The sequence below is a fragment of the Rhinichthys klamathensis genome, unplaced genomic scaffold (genome assembly GCF_029890125.1).
Source record: "Rhinichthys klamathensis goyatoka isolate OS25496 unplaced genomic scaffold, OSU_Roscu_1.1 h1tg000055l_1, whole genome shotgun sequence".
NCBI classification, from domain to species: Eukaryota; Metazoa; Chordata; class Actinopteri; order Cypriniformes; family Leuciscidae; genus Rhinichthys; species Rhinichthys klamathensis.
In genome coordinates, this window is record NW_026606600.1 from 1,258,007 (window position 1) to 1,285,748 (window position 27,742).

At 38.6% G+C, this 27,742-nt stretch overlaps 2 protein-coding genes across 2 annotated transcripts; one reads left to right on the forward strand and one right to left on the reverse strand.

Annotated features, from left to right (window-relative positions):
- Positions 1–1,951: 1,951 nt before the first annotated feature.
- cunh16orf87 (chromosome unknown C16orf87 homolog) lies at positions 1,952–10,215 on the reverse strand. The gene is made up of 4 exons (XM_056248443.1): positions 9,997–10,215; positions 9,109–9,202; positions 5,760–5,939; positions 1,952–2,717 (listed from the first exon to the last, which is right to left on the reverse strand). Exons 1-4 carry the CDS (start codon positions 10,195–10,197, stop codon positions 2,599–2,601), a joined length of 594 nt encoding a protein of 197 aa, XP_056104418.1. The 5' UTR covers positions 10,198–10,215; the 3' UTR covers positions 1,952–2,598.
- A 3,094-nt stretch (positions 10,216–13,309) lies between these two features.
- gpt2 (glutamic pyruvate transaminase (alanine aminotransferase) 2) lies at positions 13,310–27,742 on the forward strand. The gene is made up of 11 exons (XM_056248444.1): positions 13,310–13,856; positions 15,532–15,621; positions 18,923–19,031; positions 19,302–19,432; positions 19,525–19,768; positions 20,464–20,543; positions 24,550–24,686; positions 25,780–25,954; positions 26,155–26,310; positions 26,790–26,902; positions 27,469–27,742. The coding sequence occupies exons 1-11, from the start codon at positions 13,548–13,550 to the stop codon at positions 27,566–27,568; spliced, it is 1,644 nt and encodes a 547-aa protein (XP_056104419.1). The 5' UTR covers positions 13,310–13,547; the 3' UTR covers positions 27,569–27,742.

Genomic DNA, 27,742 nt, shown 5'->3' on the forward strand with positions numbered 1-27,742 from the left:
CACCGTCTGGTTCTCCTTTCATCAAGCTTTTGGTGTTATGATCTAAGGCTTGGGCTATGCTTGATTAAACAGTTGTTTAAAGTCACCATGAAAATCAAAATTGACAATTCTTATTTTTTATGGAATTTTGGAGTAGGCTATATATTATACGTGATTTATCTGTGCACATCATTATTATTACTTAAAAAAACAACTATATGCAAACTACTCAAGACAAACAAATCAAAAGCAAAGACTAAATCTAAAGAAATTAGGAAATATTACATCAGTAACTTTCCAAGCTTTCCATGGGATGCATTCACTTCTCCATTTCCTGTAACCTAAGAAATAAAAGCAGGAATCTGTTTTATTCCTAACCTCCAGGAAAAGTGCCAGATACTGTGATTCACACCGAGCCTGTCCAGTGGGAGCTTCAGCAAGTGCCAAACAATATCAGAGTTATTGAGTTATATATGCCATCTGCCTTTGACCTTAAAACCATTCAGACCAAAAACACAACCTGTCACATCATGATGTCACTGAAACCCACAAAACTAAAGCACAGTTATGATAACAGTTTTACGCAGGAAAACATTGCCACAAGGAAAAATCCCCACTAGAGTTCTACACAAACTTGTTAAATGAAGCGAATGAATTATCTTGGTTTTTGTATAGGCGATGGCTCAAGAACAAAGGCTTTAACAGCTGTCACACTAATCTTGACTGAAGGTGGCAGCCAAATGCAAATGAAGCCTCTCATAAAGTGGGAAACCCCTGGTGCAACTCTTGTGTCATGTATATTAAGATAAAGGCAACGTTTATCTCTTGACACTTCTTACTTAGAGTTTCTGCTCATTATTTGCATTTTTATTGTTACACCTCACTATATAATCAGTGATAAGCTAATTTTATTGTACAAATAATTTAACATGGCATATAGGATCCATTTTCAGGATTTTTTAAACTCTTATATGATCTGCTTTGGCCACATTATCATGGTTTCTCAAACAACTTTGAGACCTTCTTTTTTATGGAGAGAGCTACTACGGCACATCAGTAACAAATCTGCAACCCTGTTTTTCTTGTTAAACAGGTGAAGCTAAACCCCCCATTATTCACAGTTTGAGAACCAACATTAATTAATGTAAACATGAAAATACAAAAACGCCTTGTAACTCATTTTGAAATTAATTCTGGAACATTTGGATATGTTTTCCATTTACTAAGAACGGCTCACACCGTGCAACTTTTTAACGCAAGGGAAAAGTAATATGTTGACTAAAAAATACTGCTTGTAAAGAGTTGAAGCAGCATAAAATATTTTACCTTTACTGCACACAAACAGCTGAAGGAAGGTAGAATATATTGATTATAGATATACTGTACTGTTAAGTAGGCATGTTTTACATTGCAAATTATTCATTAATATGGCTTTTGAGAATCACAAAGGTTACTGTGGGCAAGTCAGTGATGGATGTAAAAGGGAATATAGAGCTGCTGATCCATCATTTCTGTGGAAACCACAGCGCACTGGATTCTCCAAGGTGAGCTTGTTGCTTGGTGATGAAGCCTTGGAAAAAAATGTCTGTGGCAGCTGCTCTCCTAAGGAAGCTAACACAATCCGAACTGACTGTGGAACTAGATAAATACAATATGTTCTTCATGTAAATCATAATGTTAGATAAATACCAATTATAACATTATCATTTGAAACATGGGCATCCATGGACAATCCTCATGCATTGTATTCAACACATTTGAGTCTGGTTCTTTGTTCATGGTTAAATATTGCCTGTAAAGAACTCAAACAAAATGGTTCAGTTTTGAGAGCTTTAGCTGAACAGCTGAAATATGAGCTCTCTTTGAGAGTTGCCATAGGCATTTTTCTTGCTCCAAATCCATCTTAAAGAGGGGAACATGACGTATGAGAAGGAATGGTTGCAATTAACTTCCCCTGAAAATAAAACTAAAATTTGTGTAAATGGAAATAATTTTAATATATTCATATACAGGGTGAATATTACACATTTATTTTGTTACCATTTATCAAACAATAACAAAAGGGAAAATAAAATACACACTTAAATTAAGGTGGTTGAGGCATAATAAATAACCATTAATCCGCCATTTCCTTGGGGTCAGCTCCCACTAGGTTACTTGTAAAATAATATGGCTCACTGGCACCTAAATAAACAAATAATGGAATTGATCAGCTTACAAGTCGGAATAAAGGTGCCAGACATAATTTGCACGCACATTGTTCTTTTGGTCAACCCCGTCCCCCAATAAACAGCTTAAAAATGTAAGAAACGACTGGTAGGAACATTGAATACATTCCATAAAATTGTCATTAAAATAGATAGAATCCTACACCGCTAATGAGTACTACAGTTCTCACTCATGTCGAGGATAACAGTCATTTTCCCCCTCATATGCAGAGAGCAGGTGTCTGAAATCCACCAATACACGGCAGCACCACTGAGCTTTGGCCACACAGGCAGGGGTTTAAGCTTCTTCGGGTCAGAGTTTCCCCAACCGCTTTTACATAGACATATGGGACATCTGCACACCCACGTAGTAAGAGTCCTGAGTTTCAGCTGCAATTGTTTCCAACGCTTGTTACAGGATGAGTCTCTGGCCCAGAATTTTGCGGTTAATCTCAGCCAAGGCCACCGAGAACACAAAAGCCTTCTCATCTGAGAGGTTGGCATAAATGTCAACCTCCTTTTCCTGTTTTTCTGTGAAAGGAAAGAAAAGAAAAAAATCAGAAAAATAAAAATAAAAATCAACCATGACTGTATTGTTATCAACAGGGAATTGTGCCAATTTAGTATAGGATACAAAGCAAGGATAGAACTTCATACAAATGTAATTTATTTCATAACCAAATGAAAAACAGCAGATTTGCAGAGAAGTGAAAATCATAAGATTCTCCATGGAAGAGCTGACAATGCATAGACGCTTCCAACTTGGTAATGATTTATTCAGCACAGAGTAAAGAAAGAACCATGTGTGTAAATCATTAATCCACAATATGAAAGCCGTACACTAGGAAACAACATGCCACCCTGATGGCTCCTCAATATTTCTTTTGACCTAGTGTCCATGGAGATATGGTCATCTGTTGTCATTTTAATAAACAAACTTTATATAAAACATACTTGGGTTGCTCAACAGAGGGTTTTATTTAATAGGAGACACTATTTGGTTTACAGCTATAGTGTGGCAGGGAGTGAAGACAGATCAGTGACACCAATGAGAGGCTTTTATTCTAAATGCAAATGAAAATAAACAGAAATCTCTAGGGGGAGCGTGAAATCAGAGAGGGACATGATGGGACTGAAGGTCAGTTTGGGGAGAGGGGTGGTAGGTAGGTCTGTATCTGGTCCTTGAGGACACAAATAGCATAATCGCACACTACCAGTATTGTTGTATACCTCCTATTGGCCAGTCACTCCAGATGTGAGAATATAAGTCAAAATCTTTTATTTCTTAGGATATCTAATTTTTCCGGTTTTGCTCATTTACTGTTTGACCCAACAGGCCAAGGTTATTAGTATTCATTGCAGGTTTTTGCATTGCACTGCTTTTCAGTTTTTCTATGTAAACAAAAACCTGTTCCCCTGTTACACCCACGTCTCATGCATAAATTGGCACTCTAAAAACGTAGCGCTCAAGTTATAGGAAGTTTAACTTTTGTCTCATAACCTTGCATTATTACCCATTCCATTGGCCACGTCTTGTTTTTAAACGCTAAAGCATTCTGTCTGAATAGCCGCTTAGGCATAAAAAAAAAAGTTTGGTTCCGGTTGGTTGTCAGTTAAGGTCATGGGTCGGTAGGGAATTTTTTTTTTTTTTTTTTGTGGCAGCAAGGGATAGGGTAGGGTAGGAAACTATTAGTATTTTTTAAATTTTACTTTACAGTAGCGATGGATACTCTATTTTTTCATAACATAGCCTACCTGTACTACATGTACTCTACCACCTTGTGTGCCCTAGCATGTTGCACACACACACACACTGATTTTAAATGTGTGTACTTTTTTCTACTCCTAAAAACCAGACCTCTCAAGCAATGTTTCATCTAATACCTTTAATAGTAATAACCTCAATACAAACCTTCTCAGAAAAACCTTCAAAATAAACAGAATATGACAGAATCTTCCTCTGCATCTGTGACCGCATCTATGATCATGATTGGCTCTCCCTTTAATGACAGCCGACTGTAGCGTCATGCCAGTGTGCCCAGCACTGGCGCAACTGAAGTGCATCTCAAAACAGCATCTCGAATGCGGACGGAGTTGGGGTACTTTGAGCCGTGGAGGCCAGAGATTCTGGCTCTGGGGCGCACTTCAGTGCTAAATACCTGAACTGAAAAAAAGACATGACACCACTGACAACCGAACCAAGCTGGTGAGGGGGTCGACACCACATCGCTGGCTATGTCTGTCCATTTGTCAGCTCTGTCAACTTTGCCGGCAGCTGATACGAATGTAAAGAGCACTGTTTGACTTCTTGAAGCACGTTTTCAAATGATTTTAAACCCAATCTCACAATTTTGGTTGACATGCTAGTGTTGCATGGGCAAATAATCGACACATTACACATGTCCATTGTAAAAGAAAGAATAATATTGTTATGTTAAGGACTGGGCTAAAGATAGGCTACTGTATAATTCACACGGGTGATTCCAACTCTTACTCTCCTACACATTATACATTATTTACTGTGCATATTTGTTCTCGCCACCTACTGGCAACTATTCAGAACACACCAAAAGTTACCAGTGTCTTTGTAAGTGACGACAACGATGTGTGAACGACCGTGTAGCTGCCTCCTTTGTTAGCATTGCTGGAGGACAACAGGCATCTTGCATCGCAAGAGTGCTATACAAATACGGTGCTGTACAAAAGCGTAAATTATAGATCGCCTCAAAGTTTTTTATTTGTATATTTATTTAATTTGTATTATTTCTTCCCCAAGCTCATAAAACATTTTTTTATGCCCTGGGACTTAATCGCCCAGCCCTACTGCCTCAGCTCACGTGCATGAAGCACCATCTACAGGTATTTCCCTAAACAGTCATACGTCAGATTTTCCACCACAGGATGAGAGTTTATCAATTACAAACACGATTATTTCATTTATTTAATCATTTCTATTTTATTTCAGTTTACGAAAATGTTTTTTGACCAATAGTTTTAGTCTTCGTTTATGAAAATAATCTCGCAACAGGCAAGAAGCATTTAAATTACGAGATGGAGAAAAAAAAGAGAGAGCAGAACCCATTTTTTGGATTATGAAATAATCCAATTATTGGACATGAGAAAATGCAGACTCAAAACGGATAAAATTATGGCAACAGTGACAGGAATTGAAAATAAATGTCACATCGATAGTGAAAAATGTGTTCACAAAAGCAGGAAAGAAACCTGTAATCAAACATTTTTCACAAAAACCCTTCACAGCACTGTGAATGCTTTCATTTGGATAACTCAAAAACTTTGACAAAAGTATTTTTCAAAGCATGTTTTTTAGTCAACGAAGCACTTCACATAAGAGCATATGCATATATTCCAAGAATATATTTCAACAAATATTCAAAGAAAAGGCTATGAGAAAGATTTATTTGACATCACTGTAAAAGACTAAATGGGAAAATAACACTCATAAAATATCAAATAAATCACCCTGGATGTCTACATTTCTTGAAGTCCATGTTTATAGTTACTATAAATCTACAATTCTTACTTTTCCCTAGACACGTGGGAGCACATTACCTTTTTCTTCCTCCTGCTTCTTCAGCCCAACAGTTTTCGGTCTGCCTCGTCCTCTGCGGATTGGATCTGACTGACTGTTGGAGCGGGATCGCCTCCTATTTTCCATATCACTGGTAGATGATAAATTTATCTTCTCTTTTCTGATTCTTTCTGTTCGTCTTCTTTTGGCATCCAATTGGTCTGGAACACAATCAAAAGGATACATTATAAAACAGTGGGGGTTGATACATTCACAAACTAGCCAAACCATCTTATAAACTGTTTTTACACAAACAGCAGCTCTCTTTTTCTCACATGATCTTTAAACCCATCCCCCAACCATTATTGACAGACTTAAAACCAAAAAGGGGGTCTGTCACTTCACATGCAAATCAGCAAATGTAGAAAACCACAACCATATGCAGAGCTATAATCAGAGAATTAAGAGCTTGTTACTAAAGAAAGTAGGCCTGTGTCTCTCTGAGGTAGTTTATTTATAGGGCTCTTTAGTCTTCGAGTAAACATCATTAGTAACAGACTCTAGTAGCAACCCTGTGTGAAGAGAGCTGACAATTTTCAAAATGACTACATCAGAATAATAATAATAAATTAAGAGCAGTGACACAGATATACAGAATTTGCCCAGTTATATACAATCTTAATATTTACATTTTTTAAAGATCTCAAAGAAAATTTTCTAGAGAAAAAGAAAATAGCTATGTTTCTATAACCCAGTTTTTATGCGTATTTTGAAGTATCGCATCAGAAACGAGGGATGGAAATGCAAGATTTTTTGGGGGAAAATCCCTCAATTCGAAAAAAAAAAAATGTCCGCTCGCTTGAGGTGGTTTTTGACTTGCGAAAAATAGTTAATACAAATAATGGGAGAAGGAAACGCATTCTGATGCAGCGAACATTAAACCCATGTGACTAATCGGCCTGTTTCCGCCAATGGGGTTTTATTTACTGTTGGTTACTAGGTTACCAATACCACTGCCATCCGCTCAAACTACTTGATGGAAACACACCTAATTGTTTTTTGCAAACTTTGAAAAGATCCGCTTCACGTTTGGATGGAAACCCAGCTACCGATTGCTGTTTTTTATTATTTTTTAAACCAACATTATTTTGGTCTAGATGTATATGACTAATGTGCAATCAAATTGTATGTTAGGTGCTGTGACTTTTCTGTCAGCATTTCCTTGGTATTATTTTCACTATTTTCATCACCTTTTTTATGTTCACTTGTTTATTTTGGTGTGACAAATTAATTTGACTACATATACTCCATGTAGCTTCTCAATAAATATGAGCTAATAAAAACTGCATGCATAATATAATAAGAGAATTATTAGCAAAATGCAGTTTAAATATTGTTAGACAAAGTCACACCAAAGAACATTTCAGCTTTCCAAAAATATTTTGTCACACGCATTTACAATAATCAACTAAATTCTGTGCATCTCTTATGACAACACAATCTGTCACCAACAGACATTTTAAATATTTATATAATCAAGTATTTCCATGGCAGCCATTTGATGCTAAACGCAGCGATAAGATCCGTTCCTGCTCCCTCCCTTTCCAGGCCTGCTGTATGACTGCACATTGACTCAGGAATCCAGGCACTGTCAATAACCTGCGCTAACAAGAGCTCTGTCTGTTCTACCGCTAATTAACACGGCGTAATTCTCCAGAAGAAGTCGGGGTTGCATGATCGCATGGGAATATTATTGTAAAATATCTGGAAAGATTGGCTGTAAATGTGATCAAAAATATATTCTTATTTTATACTCTCGTCTAGTCTATAGTATTGTCTCATAGATAGAAGTCTTTCATTTAATATTTCATCTGAATTACAATTCCCCTTACAAAAGGAGCAAACAAAGCAAGGACAGGCAGAGCAATCTAAATAAAGTCTGTCCTATTTCAAATTGAGCACATTATTCTTAGCAGAGGGATGGGTAAGCCCTGAATAAATACTGCTGCTAAAATGGAAACCTAATGTTACAAGAGAAAAGACATTTCTCTTAGAAGAAACTATGACTTCTACACCCTTCATTTAACATAATATAAGTAGTATCTCACTCTTTCACATATTAACAAATTAATTCCTTATGCGACTCTCACTTTTGTACAGAAAAAACACATCACACACCACTGTAAAACATTCAAACAAAGAACATTTGTGCAGAATGCAGATCATTCCAGTCATAACTCAAAGTAACAATCACAGACTGAGTTTGCAACTCCAAAAAACGCAATGCACAAGCCAGCTGGGCTTTGAACAATAAAAATCATAAAACTTCAGCACACTTAAGACTATCTGCCGATTTGACGTGCACAATGAGAGGTAGGTTTCTAGCTTATACAATAAAAATACTCATGACTGGCCTAAAACCTGATTTTATTGTTTGAATACTAGATCCAAAAAAAGAGATTTTTAAACCACAAGATTAAGTTACCAAAAGAAAGCATTAAAATACCACACATGTGTGGTCACATGCACAAGCTTATCTCTTATCCCTTATATTGCTAACTTTTTTCTACACGTGCCATCTTTGTGATATCACAGTAAAAATCCCTCCAATTAAAATACCAACAAACCTCCAGTTTAACTTCAAGAAAGCCATTTTGTATAATAATATTCAGGAGAATTTTCTTTTTAAATGACCGTTGGAGTATCATAAAAATTAGTCAACTGAAATATTGTGACTAGTTTCTAGATAACACAGTGGCAGGAGGGGGTGGAGAGGGAGGGAGAGAGAGAGAGAGAGAGAGAGAGAGAGAGAGAGAGAGAGAGAGAGAGAGAGAGAGAGAGAGAGAGAGAGAGAGAGAGAGAGAGAGAGAGAGAGAGAGAGAGAGAGAGAGAGAGAGAGAGAGAGAGAGACAGCAGGAACAAGCTTTTCAGACAGGAATTAGTTTGCCCTTCCCCCATCCCTCTTAGCACTACTCACTCAAGCAAACAGCCACCACTGCACCAATCATTTCAGTATTCTCAACGCATCCTGCTGACTGGAAACTTGCCTGTTATTTATTTCCATTCACTAGCCTAGAGTTCAACACATACCAATAGTAAACATAAATTTTTTTTTTAATTAGCCTGACTCATGAGTATAGCCAGAAAACATGGGCCAACTATGGAAGACTCATATGCGCAGAGATTAAAGAGATGATATAAATAAGTGTATATTTTCAGTGAGAGAGAAAAGTTTGCTGATCAATATCTGGAATTACATTCCATTGTCCCTCCCATAGCAGTCACTTTCAGATCAATATTTACATCACATCTGGTTAAAGGCCACTTAATATAGTAGTGGATATATAGGGTTTTCATATGTATAAAACCCATTAAAGATGCACAATTTACCCATCACTGGAGATCTCTCATTTAATTTGGCATTGAGCAGCTTTCGGCTGATGAAGACGTAGCCACAAGGACAGGATTTACAAGCCACAGGAATCTGAGAGAAAGAGAAAGAGCTCAGTGTAGCAAGAACACACTAAATTAATATACAATGGCTGTCTAAATATTTCACAACACTGGAGAAAGAGCACTTCAATATTAAGCATTCACAAAGGGATAAATATGGTGTGCCTTAATAAAGACAACATTGATGTGTCCTTTGACTGAGGAAAACTGACACTGACTATAGTAAACAGGAAACAACCTTATAGTTTTCTGACACAATGTTTCGCACAGTCTCCAAAACACAATGGCACAACATAGTCTACTGAATTTATCTGCAACGACACGAGTTCTGTTTGTTCAAGGGTAAAATAAATATTGGTAATTTTTATCGTTTATAATGTCAATATATGCTCTCATCATAATTACAAATGGTTGAAGTCTTCAGATAATATCATTCACATTTCTAAACAGTTTAATCGCAGAGATTAGCGTTCTTCGTGATATTTGACGAGGCGAACACAGAATGCATGAAACCTATGAAATTTCATTGTTTCAATCCAGTAAGCAGAAAATTATTGTACAGCTTTACACGTTTTCATCGCCAAAGTAAAATGAAAACAAAAATCAGAGGCTAATTATGTGATAATATACATAATATCACTTCAATCGTCAAAAATGAGAAAAACATATTTTACATCACGTAGCAACGTTGTTTGTAACTCATACACATCTAATGAATAACTTTGCCTCATTAAAGCACACACCATACTAAACATAACAATTCGGCGAATGAGAACTTAAACAAAAACACAAAAATGTATTATTCTTTCTCAGACAACACCTCACCTGTTGGTCACACTCCGGGCATGATTTGGTGGCCATCTTCACTTTCTTCACTTTGTTTGTAGACATATTTATGACGAAGAGCTTCAATAATATCCCTTGACCGAACAGCAAAACTTCCAGCTGCACTAACGCACACAGAGATGTGCAGCTGATCGCGGGATCCCGGGAGCTCAGACACTCACTAGCCGTCCGATGAACCATCAACCGCACTATACACACTGCGCATGCGCGTTGTAGACTAGAGATTCGAAAATCGGTCCATGGCTGGCGGCTCACGTGACCCACAGCTACAAATAAACAGATTAGGCCCTTTTTTTGACAACACACTCAAAAATTTAGTATTGTTCGTCACAAAAGCAACTTTTGGAGAGCAAATGGCAATATTAAATATTCAAGGTATTTCCAGATATGTCCAGCTATTGCCTGGGGTACTCTCGGAGCATGCGCACTACAGCACGACAGTCACGTGGATGAACAATACGTGCTGATGTAGGTGAAATCATAGGGTGAAATATGCTGGTTGAGGCACGGCCATCACTTTTTAATATTATGACTTGATGAAAACAACTGTTCGATTACGATGTATATGCGACTATAACTATCAATATGAATATATAATACACTCACATAAAACATTTTAATGAATGGCACCATGTGACGAATGTAGCCTTTAACATGTATTATGTTTGCAACTGTCAATTTTTGTGTGGAAGTGTGTGAGAGCATTAGATCTGTATTACTTTTCGCTATTTCAAAAACACCATCCTAAAATTGTTTAACCTATTGTTCCCTCATATTGATTTGCAAGTTTGTTTGAGACACCAATGATTTTCTGTATGCTGTACTATAATCAGTGTCTCCTTTTTGTAGGTTACTCGCTTGCTCATTGTCATAACCTACACTGGAATATGTATAACAAACTTTTCTTTCTATAGGCTATGTAAGTTGTAAGACTAGTTCTGCAATATGAGCATAATTGTGAAAGGATCTGATTACTCTTTAACAACAACAATTTCTGTGAACAATATTCCCAACAACCTGGCAAACTGATCCCAGCTATAAAAAAATCTAATATTTGGCAGGAGTATATATCAGGACTTATATCAGGAGTATCTTGGAAATATCTTAAATCCTGTCAATTTTTATACATATAAAATATTACATTTCATTGATATGAGCGCTCATTTCATGACTCAGATGTGAAGATAATGTACTTTGTAGCATTTAATCGATCTGATTTATCAACATTCTTATCAGATGTTTTAATAGCAATCACACTTCTTACATGTCTTCTGCTTCCTTTTGTAATGTTTTTGCCAACTCCTCTTAACCCCACCCATTTGACAACATGGGACACATTCCTATAATTTTCAAAATACAATTAAAATGCAAAATACATTCATCCCATCATCACAAAATACAATCACTACTGAAAAAGTGTGCATGAAATAGAAATGCATGAACGGGAATATGTTTTTGTTTATAATACAATAACTTGGATAAATATGTGAGAGATAATCATAGAGCTGATTTTTATTTTAAAAGCTAATTACTTAATTATACTAATCTTGAGTAACGTGAAAAAGTCAAAAAACACATTTCCTCATCCTTTGCAATTATGTCACCATTATAGAGCATCTGCAGCTTTTACAGTACTAGCCTGTTTTGTGGTTTGTGGAAAGCATCACTCGTTTAATCAAGTAGGCCTATTATTTCCCCAAACACTGCACATCATTGCTTGAAACACAACCCTGGTGTTTTGAAATTACAACATAAAAATGTAGAATTTCGTCCATGTCATTTGAAAATGCTGAATGCTGTCAAGTGCTTATTGAAACAGAAAGGACAATCTTAAAAAGATATTATGTGTGGCTCTGCAGACTTGTTGGTTGCACTGTGGGAACCCCATATCCTCTTCATATGCTAAACAAGCCATTGTTCAACACAACACTGCACAACACTGCCAAGATGACGTAGGCTATACTGGTACATAGAGTGTTAATGACGTTTTCAGTGTGACTGAAAGTGAATCTTGTTTGGGAACTAACTGGATTTTTTTCTTTTTGTTATGTTAAAACATTTCACTGTCATGCCAGCCGTTATAAGTGAAACCACTCTTCAGTTTCACCAAATATTTGCCTCTTATAAAAAATAACTTAATAAATCAATAAAAATAATAAAAAGCAACCTGACAAACAAATGCTGTGGTACCAGTGAGAGGTAGATATTCTAAAAATGCTTAAGTGTTAAGATTAACAAACAAACAATCAAACATTAGGCTGTTATTGAGAAACAGCATTGTTTCCTATAGATGGCAGCATTTCATTTAGAGTCTACAAAAAACTTTTTTTTTTACTTCTTCAGGATTTGACTTTAATTTTTGGTGAAATCCATATGCTTAATTTAGGCACTCACAGTACGTTAAAAATGAATGAAACAGTAGGCCTATGATTTTACGAACAAGCTTTATTTACTCTAGTCCTCTTACGTAGGTGTGATGCTATATTCATTATATATTATTGTGACTGGTCTCTATGTAATTATATGATCTCTATTACTCCTGTCCTGATTATTCAAGGAATTATTAATCGAGTAACATACGGTAGGCCTAACCCCTTTAATTGTCACTACAAGAAACAAGGTAAAGTGTTTTTCTTAAATAAATCTAGTGGGTCAAAATTTCTTTAACACATTCTTGCTCTTTTTCTTTCATTCTAAACAATGATTGACCTCAAGAGACCCCCAATATGTTTCGTGTAATATGACACATTGTGAGAATGCTTAGCTTCTCCTCTCACCATTTCAATGTGATGAAATACAAAGGACGTAAACAAGAAGATAATTTCGTGTTTATTGACACTGGTCGGAATATTAGAAAATCTGAGGTCGGTCTTATTCACCTTTATGCTCCCTTTGCTACCAAACTATGGTCTACCCAAATGTGTGAGAAAATCGTTAAAAGGATAGCTGAAAACAATTTTTTTAATGACCAGACATGTCACATGTCATCTGAAACGGCAGGTTTGAACGTTGGTTGCAGGCTCTCGTGTGTGTGTGTGTGTGTGTGTGTGTGTTGTGTTCTGATGAAATTTTGGCCTGCTGTGACAGTCGGAAAGTCTCCTCCCCTCATACACATCCACCGGCTGCGCTAAACCATACAGCACCGGGTATTGTAGTTTTATTTTGAGCCTTGAATGGTGACGGTGTGGTGAAGCAGCAGCGTGAGAACTACAACCCCCATGGCGAACAGAAACATGATCGCACTGAAAGAGAGCGCATAAAGATTGGCGGGTGGATGATAGTAGGCGAGGATGAGGTGATTCTGAGGGTAATGCAGTCAAGCACTTGAGAATGCTGATCGGCCTTGTACATAAGAAGCATTTTTTGAAGTGATTTCGTTTTTTATTTGTCAATTTTGCCCTGTAATTGTCCTAACTGGCGGTTAAAACGACGGTTACAGTATCTTTTAAAGTTGCGTCCCTTCACGCGCATCCTTGTTTCGAGCTTTTGAAAGGTTCACCGGACAGACTCGACTTCCTCAACCTGCCGACATGTATCGCTTGCAGTTACTGGCAGCTCGGTCACTGATCGCCGGAGCTCTCGATCAGTTTACCCCATTGACACTAACATCATCTCTTACCGGGGTAAGACACAAATCTCAAGGTCCGTCCGTGGAGAAGTACGGTCAGATGCGCTTCAGCACCGCCGAGGCTAAAGTGTCTGCTGGGAGCCTGGACGGAAAGATGCGGGAGAAGAGCCTGACTATGGACACACTGAACCCGCAGGTGAAGGCTGTGGAGTACGCCGTGAGAGGACCCATCGTCATCAAAGCTGGAGAGATTGAAAGATGCTTGGAGGAGGTGAGAAAATGTTCAAATACCCATTTTACACTTAATGCTCCCAAGTAAAGCATCCAAGAGCTAGCAGCTACATGTTTGTAATTATTCCCAGTCTGTGGGTTTTGGATACCCCAATTACATTTTTTTAAGTTAAAAAAAAGTTTCTTTGCACAATTGTAACCAATTGCAAAATACAGTCAAATTGTTCTGTTAGACCCAAAAGAAAGTTGCTAACAATCCTTAAACATTTTTCGTTTTCAATAGGCTAAACTGTTTTTTTCACTTCTACTTTTTTTTAATGCGAGTAGCCTATATATTTGTGTTTCTAATTGGTCACTAATCTGACTACTGATTTAAAGTGATTGTTTTTTTTTTAAAGATTACTCAGACTCATATCACACTCTTAATAGCCTTTAAATATTATATGTATAAATTGTGGTTGTTGTTTGAATATTGTTTATAACATGCTTCCATTTCTGGAGATTTGACACGTACATCTTTTTTCAAAGGAATAAACCAGAAACCACTCTGGATTTCAAGATAGCTGGTGTAAATGACCTAGGCTGCATTTCCCAAAAGCATAGAAAGCCCAAGTAGATTGTAGAAGCATTTTCCACCAATGGTCTCTACGATCATCTTAGGCTATAGCTCACAATGCTTTTGAGAAATTCAGCCTAGGCCATTTACACCAGCTATCTTGAAATATTCATTATTCACCTGTAAATAAAACAGACAGAACTTTCATTTGTAGTTTATAACACTATGTAAAATATAGCAACAATTTCAAGTCAATTTTGGTCACAAATGTTACTGGTGGGATTAAATGTCCATTTTAGGGGGGAAAAGAATAACTAAAAAAATTAATATTCAAATTTGCTGTGAGATCACTTCTAATTAACACTAGTCTCTCAATCGATCTGAAGACACCCCTTAGGGGATACTGCTTTTCATACCAAATGTACTCTGTGGTTGGAAGTAACATACAAAATGATCCGCCCTACATGCCTTGTAGTTTTTGCCCCTTTCCTTTCTTCTTGTGTCCATGGCGGTTGCTTTGAACGGAACAGGGCATTCAGTCCACTTTCTGACCTTCTTGCAGTGCCATTATCAAAGCAATGCAACAAAGGTCTCTGATTGGTGTGGAGCTGACCATTCAGCAGTAATATTAGTATATATCAGCAGATGTTAGTTTGAGCTTGCATGCTCAGCAATGACATGATCATTTAGGAAGAGCTATATTTGTATCCCATGAACAGGTGTCTTCTGGACCTTTGACAAGCCATAACATGTCCTTCATTGACGGTTGAACTTGCCATGCCCTTAGCATGTGACTAGATGGTACAGAATGAGGACTAAAGTGACTTAAAATCCAAGACATTGAAAGTGACAGGGAAATTATAATTTATATCTTTAGTAGAAGCCTGATTTCACAATCACAACATTACAGATTTCTGTGAATGTAGCACAGCCTTTACACCTATTTTCCAACAAGAAACTTTATTATGCGTGTCCAGACAAACATCTGCTTTCACTAGAGTTTGGTAGACATGATCATTTCTCTAAGGCTGTTTGGTGCATGTGAGGGCAGGTCTGTTTAGTGTGTGCTTTGGAACATGGATTCTAGGCAAGACTTATGGCCTTTTAGAAGCATTGTTCATACAATGGGCTCCTCCTTTACTCTCTTACTCTCTTATAGGGTGGTACGAAACCCTTCTCTGAGGTCATCAAAGCCAACATCGGTGATGCACATGCCATGGGACAGCAACCAATCACCTTCCTTAGACAGGTAACCACAAATGCACACATTTTCATCTCTAATGAAGTTGTTTTGGCATTAAATTAAGCAAACTATTAAAACCTGCATATTTCATTCCCCTGAACTGTTGACTGTACCAACATGTAGCAAAACATTAAAGCATTAACATCAATGCTTCTAAAAGTACATCTGCCCCTACAACTACACGACTCATCAGTATTGGTATCTTAAGCCTGGAACACACCAAGCCGATGCCGACGAACTAGCGCCGATGAAAGCCGACTGTGTTGTTGCCTCTCGTCGGGGTAAAAAGCTGCACTTGAACACACCGAGAGAACTACTGCCGACTGTCAGCTAGAACGCGCGTTCTGCGCCTGCGTGTAAATGAGACAACTGTCTATTTCTGCAGATATATTCTCTATATTCGTCATTCAAAAAGGGAAAACCGACGCTGTCGGCTGCAGATACACAAACCATAAACAAAGCTTCTTTGACTTCTTTGCTCGCTGTTTTGCTATTATTCTTGTGCATTGACTCTTTCACTAAGCTGAACAGCCAATCAGAGTTCCCTCTTTGACCGACGGCCCGACGCCGATTCAACATGTCGAATCGGCCGAAACAAAGCCGACGAGGACCAATTTCAGCCGACGGCATGGAACCGTGCGGAACACACCGAGGAAACTCAGTCGGCCGACGCACAAAAACTGCCCGACGGCCGACCGTCGGCTTGGTGTGTTCCAGACTTTAGGGCCCTATCTTGCACCCAGCGCAATTGACATCTCCCTACAACTACACGACTCTTCAGTATTGGTATCTTAGGGTGCTTTCACACTTTGTTTGATTGCCTGGTCCGAATGCGAGTTCGATTGCTCCCCTCTCCCCCTGCCCCCACTTGACTGTATTCACATTATATTATTTGGGTCTGAACCGTGGTGCGTTTGCATCAATGCAGCAGCCGTTACCCCTGTTGCTTGGTAAGGACTACACAGGAGAAGCCGGCAAAATACATAGCATTGCTCGCCTCACTTTTATGTTTTGTTTTCAAAGCGTCAACACATAACAGCACTTGCGTCTTTCTGCATCGAGTGTACTGCAAACTTTCTAAAGAATGCGGGAGTCCATTTCTGCTGAAGGCGAGTAGAAATTAGATCTACATTCTCTCTGCTTGCAGTGAGTCAGTCACACTTGTCAGGAAAGTGAGTGAGAACATGCACACAAACACAGTTTTATCGAAAACCTACATCATCAATAGCGGTTCACTTCTGCAATTTAGTACGATTGCGTTCAAATCAGCAGCGAACCGTACTGGAGTTCACATGAACCATACCCCAGACCAAGCTTTTTAGGCGGACTCTGGTACGGTTCGCGATTCAGAAGAAAAACTTTCACGTAATTCTGAACTGAACTCTGACGTCAATCGAACCCGGGTGTGCAACTCCAGAAGTGCTATTGCGAAAGCAGTAGAAACCAGATTAATCTTAGACCTTTGTAGCATGAACATGCTTATTCAGGTTAATAAGGAGTCTGATTCCAGTGGCTTGATAGAAAAGCAGCTTTTGTTGACCACTCACAGTTTTGGAAGTACATTCCAGTGAAAGATAGTCTCTTATTATTGGCCTAGTTTAGTCAGAGTTATTCTAGCCTTTCATTATGAGCTGAACAAAAGCTTCTGTGATGGCCTGGAACTGCAGCTTGAACCAACAGGACACAGCTTTTCATGCTAGCATGATAGTCATATATGTTGCGTCCCAATTCACCCCCTTATACTATGCTCTAAAAGTATGTACTGTTTTTGTGAAGAATAAGTACATACTTTTTAAATGTGTGAAGCAGAATTGTAGGCAAGCTTTGAAACATATTAGTTCTGTGTATCCTGTCACCATTTAAACTGCCCTGTCAATCATATTGTGTCAGTTAAAATCCTCCAAATTCAATTGGATTTAATTTCCTATCATATCAGAGAGAAGTGTGGCATGTTGATCTGCCAGTTGTGTCTTTCATGCAGAGAATTCTCCTCCTGTCTTTGCATAATGATTAATGACCAAATGTATTTATTTTGATAAAAGTTCACAATGCTGTTGCAGATGAAATATAATGTGGATAACATTGAATAAATATATTTTCGCCAGGTTAGATACTGATTATTATTCACTTAAACCACTTAACCGTCGGACTCGCACATCTGCCATGTTTTTAGTTTTTTTAACACTTTTTATTTGTGTTTGTAGTTCTAATTGAATCCTCGTCTAACGCACAATGGGTTGTGGGCAATATTAGCCGTTAGTGTGTGCATGGATCTGATTCTAACCGGGAAAAGTAGACCATCCGGGTATCTTTGGAATACTCACTTCAACATACTAAGATTTGGTTCTGAGAGTATTGCCGTGTCCCAATTCGCATACTATTCGTCCTAAATAGTATTCAAAATTAGAATTAGTACGTCCCAAATCTTAGTATGTTGAAGTGAGTATTCCAAAGATACCCGGATGGTCTACTTTTCTCGTGGTCATATGATTTTCAAGCTAATGTCAACATTGAAGAAAAGGGAGCCAAAGGGAAGCTGCCTCTGACCTGCATGGGTTATTTTGGCTTGGAAACTTGGGAGGGACTGGACTCCACCAGCCATCTGGCCTGGACTCTGTTATGCTTGGGAACAAAGTTCCTGATCCCCATTCAGTGTGCATACAAAGTCACACAAACACATTTTCCTATATACCAATTGAATGTGAATAAATAATGAATAATCATTGAAACAAAATGCTCTCCTTGCAACACAATACGTATTGAGATATTGCCAGAATCAGAACTGAAATCACATGCAATCAACTGCAATCAATTGTTTTCAATATTTCATTATCATTGATTGCAAGCATCTCTTCTCCATTTAGCGTCAGTGGCCACCACAACTTTGAGTGCAACGCAGTGTATGGAAATTCTGAGAATTAATTCTTGAGGGAGTGTCCCACAACAGGACAAAGCAATATTGATACGATCCACCTTTACGTTAAAGATGTTTAAAGCTTTTGGAACTCATTAATTCATTATGTTTTAATAATATACTAAAATGTTATGCCTACTGTAGTTAATAATATATATTATATACCATTTTGTTAAACTATAATTTCTTGTGATCGACAGTTAGAAATATTGCAGAAAAATCTGAATCTCTCGTAGCATTGAGAGTTTAGTGGAAATACGTTGGCTGTACTTCGTCTGTATTTGCTCTTACACCTGAACACAATACATTTTAAAGTGGCAATATAACATCATGCAACTTACTGACCACAGACAAATAACAGAATGTTTTATCTGCATTTGTTCATTTGTGCAGGTGGTGGCTCTCTGCACGTTCCCTGAGCTGATGGACAGCCCCAGTTTCCCCGAGGATGCGAAATGTAGAGCACGGCGTATCCTGCAGGGCTGCGGGGGATACAGTCTCGGTGTGTGCATTTGTTCCTTTGAGGACGTGTTGTTGAAACTGGTTAAGACCTTGCCATTGAATCAAATAGTTAAGATCAAGTTGAAACATAGAACTGTTTACAACATTGCTCTGTAGTGATTGGAAGGCATCCATGATGCTTTGTTATTGCAGATCATGCAGTTCTCACAAAGCTGGCGAACAATAGACCTGTTTATTGCAACACTGTTCTATTGAGTGTTGTTTTGCAGTAGTAAGTGCTACTGTGCTAACGCATGCGTTTCTGTCGCAGGGTCATATAGTGCAAGCCAGGGTATAGAGTACATCCGCAAAGACATTGCCACATTCATAGAGCAAAGAGATGGAGTTCCTTCAAACTGGGAAAACATTTACCTCACCACTGGAGCTAGTGATGGCATTATGGTAATTAATTGTATATTTACAATCAATCAGAGACTTGACCTAGAGTGCTTACTTGGCATGCGTTACCAACAAACCCAAACTTTGTTTTTAAGACTATTCTGCGGCTGCTGGTGTCTGGGAAAGACTCTTCTCGGACAGGTGTGATGATTCCCATTCCTCAGTACCCACTTTACTCCGCTGCAATCTCAGAGATGGATGCAGTACAGGTCAACTACTACTTGGATGAGGACAACTGCTGGGCCCTGGACATAAATGAACTTTACAGAGCCTATCAGGCTGCCAAACAGCACTGCCAACCCCGAGTCATTTGCATCATAAACCCTGGCAATCCTACTGGTAGGTAAATTGTAAAGCTATTCTTGTGTGCTAGGAAACAATGCCCTTGTGGCTGTTTGGATCCAATTGCATGTGCACTGGAAAGAAGAGCATGTGTTTTTTTTCCAGTCATGATCCCTTGTGATTGGGGATGATGCTGATGAGATCTGATATTACATACATATGATGCAATATTTTAAGTCTTCTGAAGCTGATCACTTTGTGTAAGGAACAGAAACTGAAACTCGCATGTGGAATATAGAATATGTTCTCTAGAATATATAATATTCTGTGTGGAATTCAAATGGGTTGGATACGTGATTGTGATTTGCTCCAGCTTGGGCTATTCTTGTCTCTGTCTGGAGTGATGTGTACTGTGGTATTTCAAGTCATGCTGATGCAACACCAGGTGTTTCGCTTTTATGGAAAGCATATTTACACAACCTATTCCCTATACCCTACCTGTGCCATTCACTGTATAGGAAATAGTAAATGAGTGACCAATTTACTGATTTCACACACAGCTTTAGCACCTCTTTAGACACTTCAGGTTCAGAGCATGTGATTAGACAAAATCTGATGAGACTGTAATAAAATGTGCCACTTCAAGATGCATCATGCTAGGTTTGATGTTGATGCAAATGATATTTTAGGGGAACTATCTCTTTAAATTCTGTCATGATCCCCCTTGCTTTATCTTGCTTTACCCTTTACAGGTCAGGTCCAGAGTAAAAAATGCATTGAAGAAGTCTTGCACTTTGCTTATGAGGAGAATCTTTTTGTTATGTCAGACGAGGTAAGCTGTGCTCTTTTGCTTTCACCATTTGAATTGGAAAGTCTTTTAGTTGAGCTAGAAGTACAAGTTTAAACGTTTAAAAGTTTGGGATCAGTAAGATTTTTTTTTTTTTTTAAAGAAATTAACTTTAATTCAGCAAGAAAAATTACAGTTAAAATATTTTATAATGTTACCAAAAATATATATTTTAAATAAATGCCAGTGTTTTACCAAAATAATTTTGAAGTGACATCCGATATTGTGCGCACTATTCTGTGTTATACTTAAAGCTGCAGTAGGGAGTTTTGAGAAAACGTTGACTTAGCCTGAAAATTTGAACAAGCACAACTTACGGGTCCCACCCCCTTGCTCTCTGCTGCGCTACAGCCCTCCCTCCACAGCTCGTCCTCCACAGCGGAGCCTGTCGTGAACGCGCAGGCTAGTAAACAGGGCCACCCATAACAGCGGATAAAAAGTTATATGGCACATTCACTAATAGGGACTAAACGTCAACAATATGCTTTACATTGACTATGGCCTGCCCATACTTTGACTACAAACTTGGTCCTCAAATCATTATGTATTTTGCAATACATGTAACTTTATAACGTTGCACTCTTTCTATAAGTTATAAATAGCTAGTAAGATAACGTTAATATAACGATATATAATGCTAGATAAGGTGTGCTAGTACATTATTTCAGCAACATGACAAGCCAGTGAATTAGCAGGTTTCAATTGTTGCTTAGCAGAGTGCGTGACATTTTATCTACATGTTATGCGGCTAGAGTTTTGACACCGAGTCAATGGGCTCTGTGTAATTCTTTCTTTTTCGCTTGTTTATCGTCATCGGTCTTTTTCCCTTTACCTCTTTGTTTCATGAGCAGGTGTCACTCGAGAATTGGCAGTTTAGGTTGTTTCTCTGTCATAAGCACAGCTGCAGCTCGCCGGCAATCTTGAGTTTGAACGACGGCTCGCGCTCCGGCGCTCGCGCTGTGCAAGAGAGGGGTGTGATCAGCGCGTACACGAGCGTGATTGACACTGCTAAGACATTCCTCCTGGCTCTGATTGGTTGTTTCTGACCGGGAGCGTGTATTTCTGCAAATGGCAATAGGACCACTAGGAGGAGCCAGAGGAGCTTGATTTTTTTCACAGATTATCTGTCTCATATTCTACTGTCAGGACATAATGACAGTTTTAACAAATATGTAAAAAATATATTTTACAAAAGCTACCTACAGCAGCTTTAAGCCCCACTAAATGCATAAAACATTGTAAAGCACCATAAGGTTTTTGTGCACAATATAACAAGGTTTCTGAAGCCATTCAATAGCTTAATGTGAGGTACTAATTGAATATTTAAGTCGTTAAGTTAAATTTAATGGAAATGTATCTCTCCTCAGTCATTCTCCATTCAGCATTCAAACAGCGCGTTGCGTTCGGGTACGACAGTCAACACGATGAAACTCACTCCAAGATCAATGTTCCTGTTTTTATACTTTATTTGTCGAAAAAGGTCTATGATTTTTCATAAAAGTACTTTATCTTGCAGGGCCCGTATTCATAAAGATTCTAAGAATCCTCTCAGAAAACTCTTAATTTAGCTTAAAAACTTTTACGTAGGAGTCTTAGCTTAAGAGCTATTCGGGACCGATCTGAGAGCAACTCTGAGTAAGGAAAAGACAAAAACTTTCATCTTAGTGAGGAGGCGGGGCTGACCCCGTTGCTATGTATGACACAATCTTTTGAAGACTGTGATTGGTTGGTTGTCCAAGAAGGAAAAAAATAGTGATTTTAAGTATAGGGTCTATTCTAAGCCTTCACTTTGAAATTACATGCGTAGTTTTTTCTATTTGACCGTTCTCTCTCACACACACACACACACACACACACATTATATATGTGTATATAAATCCTTTTTTTTATTTACCATGCTGTTAATTTCCTATAAGGTATTTGAATGATAAAAATTGTTCCACTCTTTCCAATTACACTGATTGCTGGCATGTCTATTTAAGTGTTTGTTTTAATGTAACAAACATGGAATCAAAACCAAGAAGGACGAGAAAGCCCGACTGGACAGAGGAACAGTGTTTACTGTTAGCCTAGTTAGTGGATGAACACAAGGCCATCCTTAAAGGAACATTCGGGCCGAGTGTCGATCTATAACGTCTTATTAACTCACTGTCATCCATTGTCTGCAACACATTTCTTCTCCCTCTTCGTCTTTCTGCCATTTCTCCTCTGCTAAAGAAACTCTTAAGCCTCTTAAAAGTCCTCGTCCGTACTCCTAACACTTTTGACCTTAAGACCTCTTTTAAGAGTTAAGATGCTTTCTGAATTACTTTTTTCTTTACTAGGATTTTTTCTTTAATTTTAAGAGTAAACGCCCACATTTCTAAGAATTTTCTTAGAATTTTGTCACTAGGAGCGACTCTTTGCATTAAGATTCTTTATGAATACGGGCCCTGGAATTTATTTCTATTTCTAAATCCTCAGTCTTTCTCCCGGGTGTCTGTTAGATCACACTGGAGTAGAGAGCACTATGAATTGTTCTTCACGCGCACAGTAAATGAAATTTACAACTGTTAAAAGAAAAGGCTCAATAAACTGTTGCATAGATATGATACACTAAGCATCAATATATCTTCCCCTTGTTTTCTGCATTTTTCAATGTGAAGCGCCGCACGCAATGACTCCATGTTGCTTCAAGTGCATCATTCTGCGCATGGGATGCGCATATTAGGCCTATAATACTTTTGGGTAGGTTCAATGGGAATCACCCATGGGCGATGCCCCCTCCCTGTGGAAATAGGCCTGCCACCACAGCTGGAAAAAATCCTAGAGGAAACACTGAATGCTTTTCTTTTTAACCTTCTATTCATCAAAGAATCTTGAAAAATCTATCATGGTTTACACAAAAATGTAAAAATAATAAGAAAAGTTTCTTGAGCAGCAAATCAGCATATTAAGGCCTGTACACACTGGGACGAATATCGGCTCGCGTTGTTCGTCAGCGTTTTTCAACGCGTTTTTTGTGTTCACACCCAAGCGATTTTCACTGACGATGAGCCGAGTGAACACGCAAATTCATTCCCTGACATTAGATGGCGCTTAATGTAAAACAGAAATACCCCGGTCCACAAAGTGGCGCTGCGCAACTACGCTTCTGACACTCGCTTGTCACTCAGAAGAAGAGAGCAAGTTTGTCGCGTTTGTCATATAGTTCTTTATTGTCGTTGGTGTCTCTTTATAAAGACACCAACAAGACCAGCAGCTCTACATTCATCTAGCCTTGCATCTTCCTCGTCTTATTTCTTCCCGGCAGAGTGTAGACGCTGTATATCTTCTTCGCCATTACATATGTGTGCTCGGCAAGACCGTTTTGTGTTTGAGCGCCCCCAAGTTGTGTTTTACTGTAACTTCAGAAGCTCCAGACACGTGAGCAAAAGCGCCAATCTCATTGGTCGGATAGTTTTTGGCGCGGCGCGTCAAACCAAAAAAACGAACCTGAGGCGTTTTTTAAAAAAATGACGCTTTTACGTGTGGCGTTTTTCGCGTCGGTGTGCACACTCCCATAGGCGCCCTTTGTTTAGTCACGAGGCGATAAACGTCGCCGAATAACGCGCGCGAAATTCGTCCCGGTGTGAACAGGCCTTTAGAATGATTTCTGAAGGATCATGTGATGCTGAAGACTGGGAAAATGTTGCTGAAAATTCAGCTTCACCATCACTGGAATAAAAACAATTTTTAAATGTATTAAAATAAAAAGTAGTCATTTATATTTCACAATATTACTGTTTTTACTGTGTTTTCGCTCAAATAAATACTATCTTGATGAGTATAAGAGACTTCTTTCAGAAAAAAAATAAAATCTTACAGACTGCAAAAGTTTGAACATTAGTTGATATTTAAGTGTGAAACAATTTGAAAGTATGTGTGCCTCAGTTATCTAAATCCTGTTTTAACATGTTTGACTTGCCCTTGACAATTGTGTTCTCAGTGTTGGTTTGTGCTGTTGCTGCAGGTGTATCAGGACAATGTGTACGCTCCTGACTGTCAGTTCCACTCCTTCAAGAAGGTGTTATATGAGATGGGTCCTGAGTACTTCAACAACGTGGAGCTTGCCTCCTTCCATTCCACTTCCAAAGGCTACACGGGAGAGTGAGTGTCCCTATCCTTGTACATTCACAGGGGTCAGCATGTGCCTTAATTTGAGATGGCCTCCTTAATATCGGCTTTCACTGACCCTTCACACACTTTCACATGACATAACCGCAGTATCCTGAAAAATATTTAGACATCATCTGGCTTTGTAATTTGCCATTTTAAATAGATGCGATGTGGAAAGGTCTACCACCCTCAGTGACAAGTTATTGGTATTTGTAAGGACAGCTTGGACTGGTAGAGTTTTAAAGGCAGTCTAGTGGCTTGGCCTGAGGCATTGTTGCATTAAATGTAATCTTTGTTAAAACTCGTTCCTCTAACTGAGACTAGTTGTTCAAAACCAAGTTAAAAGTTCTTCATGCCGAATGTTGGCTGACTAGAATTAAAGATGCTGTATGTAAGTTTTTGACTACTAAAGCATAAAAATACCATATTATTTTTGGAAATATTTTGGAAACATGCTGAGTTCACATACTCGTTTCTTTGAAAAACAATGTTACAGCCAGTTGAACTGTGCGTTCTGTGTCGGAATGTCTGTTTTTGTTTTGGTCTGTGTGATCCCGCCCACTGACAATTTACCCAATAGTATTTCGACACCCTGGTTCGCCAGTTGCCAGAAAACACAGCGTATTGCAGCCATGGAAGCCAGCAAACAAACTAGGTCAGAGATCGCAGATTCTACCTGACCTAAAAAGCCTCGGCACCCTTCTAAAAATCTCTATAAACCGGAGCATATTAAAACGTGATACAAACTCATCATAAATCAATAAATCAACTCATCAACTTAAAGTGTGTTACTCTCCTCTCCTTCCATTGTCAATTGCGCTCGTTCCTGTTGCGTGTCCTCAATCTGGCAACCCGTGTGAGCGTCGAGTCTGAGCAGGAGGGTGCAGGGGAAATAACTCTAATGTTTTGAATTTGGACTGCAGTACCCATTTCAATCCGCTAGCTGTCAATCTTACATACTGCACCTTTAAATGACTTTTCCTTTGTTGACATGACTACAAATATTATGTTTTGGCTATTAAATGTGGCAGCCTTGTCCGTCAATTCAGAGAACTCATGTGACCATGTCCATGTCCTTCCACAGGTGTGGCTTCAGGGGTGGATATATGGAGGTGATCAACATGGATCCTGAGGTCAAGGTCCAGCTGGTAAAGCTATTATCAGTTCGACTGTGCCCCCCCCTGGCTGGCCAGGCTGCAATGGATGTCATTGTCAACCCTCCACAACCAGACGAGCCCTCGTTCAAACAGTTCCACCAGGTCAGTCGTGTAGTCTAGTGTCTGGTGAAGTAAAGCACATTGTGTGCTGACACTGACAGTAACTTCATTGTTATGTTGTTTTAAGTATGCAAACATGTAAATGTTATGCATCAGTAACCTGTTATGACATGAACAGTCCTAAAGAAATTCTAGGTTTGGTTTTGACTGGGTGTGATGGTGTGTGTCTGATCTCTTATCAGGAGAAATCATCAGTGCTGGGTGCTTTAGCAGAAAAAGCTAAGCTAACTGAACAGATCCTGAATGCTGTTCCAGGAATCAAGTGTAATCCCGTCCAGGGGGCCATGTACGCCTTTCCTCGCATCTTTATCCCTCCTAAGGCAGTGGAGGAAGCCAAGGCAAGTGCTCTTACTTTAGCAGAACTTGAGCTCTCTGGTGGAGTATTATTGTTGCTTTTAGAACCGTGATTCTAGGTGTCTGCTAGTTTCCATGGCACTCCACATTGTTCAAACTCTTAAAACTTCTTTCATCACCTCTGGAATGGTGATCCGTGTGTTATCTGATTAGGAAGGGTGCAATATAGTATAGTATTACTAGTTCAGCATAGTCTGCCCAGTAATCTTCCTCGAATGGTTAACTAAATCCAACTGTATAAATATTATTCTGTGTAAGAGCTATGTTTCATGCAGAGCGGTAGTTTGCTGCAGAAGAAAACCTTTTGTTTCTGAATCATGCTTGATTTTTTTTTTTACTTGAGAAGCTACTCTTCTACTCGGATGAAACCTGTGTTCTGCAACTCGAAAACCTGAAGAAATGAAAGGTCTGAGCTGTCACTGAGGGAGTGTATGTGTAAAATCTGACTTGTTTGGTTCGGCAGGCTCTAGGAATGCAGCCTGACATGCTGTATTGCCTGAGGTTGCTGGAGGAGAAGGGGATCTGTGTTGTTCCTGGTAGTGGCTTTGGACAGAAAGATGGAACATATCATTTCAGGTAAACTTGCTCTTGTTATTCAAACAGATTCAAACATTTTATCTGATATTAGGTGATTTCTTGACATGACCCCCTGGAAGCACACCATTTGTAATGTGTTATTTTTGTCATGGGCACTCAGTGCATCTGTTTGTTTGTTTTGTTTATTTTCACCTGTCATGTGAGTATTCAGTCTTGCTCCTGGCACCACAGGCACACGCACAGTCCCAAACCCTACACAAGCAACTATTCCAGTTCTTTCTTGCAAAAAAATAACAAACATTTTTTTTTAATTTGCAGCTATGCCAGTCCATGTATCGGGTATCACTACGATTTGAATGTAAATCAGTCACCATTCAGATTTTACACTAACACATGTCATGTTTTGTTGTTACTTCAACTTTGGTTTTTAAACCTTAGGATAAAAACATCGCTATCGCATCGCTAACTATTTCCCCCTAATACTCAAAATAACGTGTCATGTGATATTGTTTTCTGTGTATAGTTACTGGCACCTGTGTTATTAATAATTTATAAGCCAGCAACTCTTTTACTTGTTTGTACTTTATGTTTGCCTTTTGTTTCAGGATGACAATCTTGCCATCCACAGAGAAGCTAAAGGTACTTCTTGGCAAAGTGCAAGATTTCCACATCAGTTTCCTGAAAGAGTATTCTGCTCTGGAGTAGCTACAGAGAGGAGATGGGACCTGATTTGGAAAACATAAGCTGGTGTGCTCCAGCACTACTTAACACACTAACTACACATTTAAACTGTAAAGGTAGTGTTAAGTATCTTGTAAATTTTGTTTTTATTTTCAATTGAAACATGATTTTTTGAAGTTTCAAGAAATACAGCCTTGT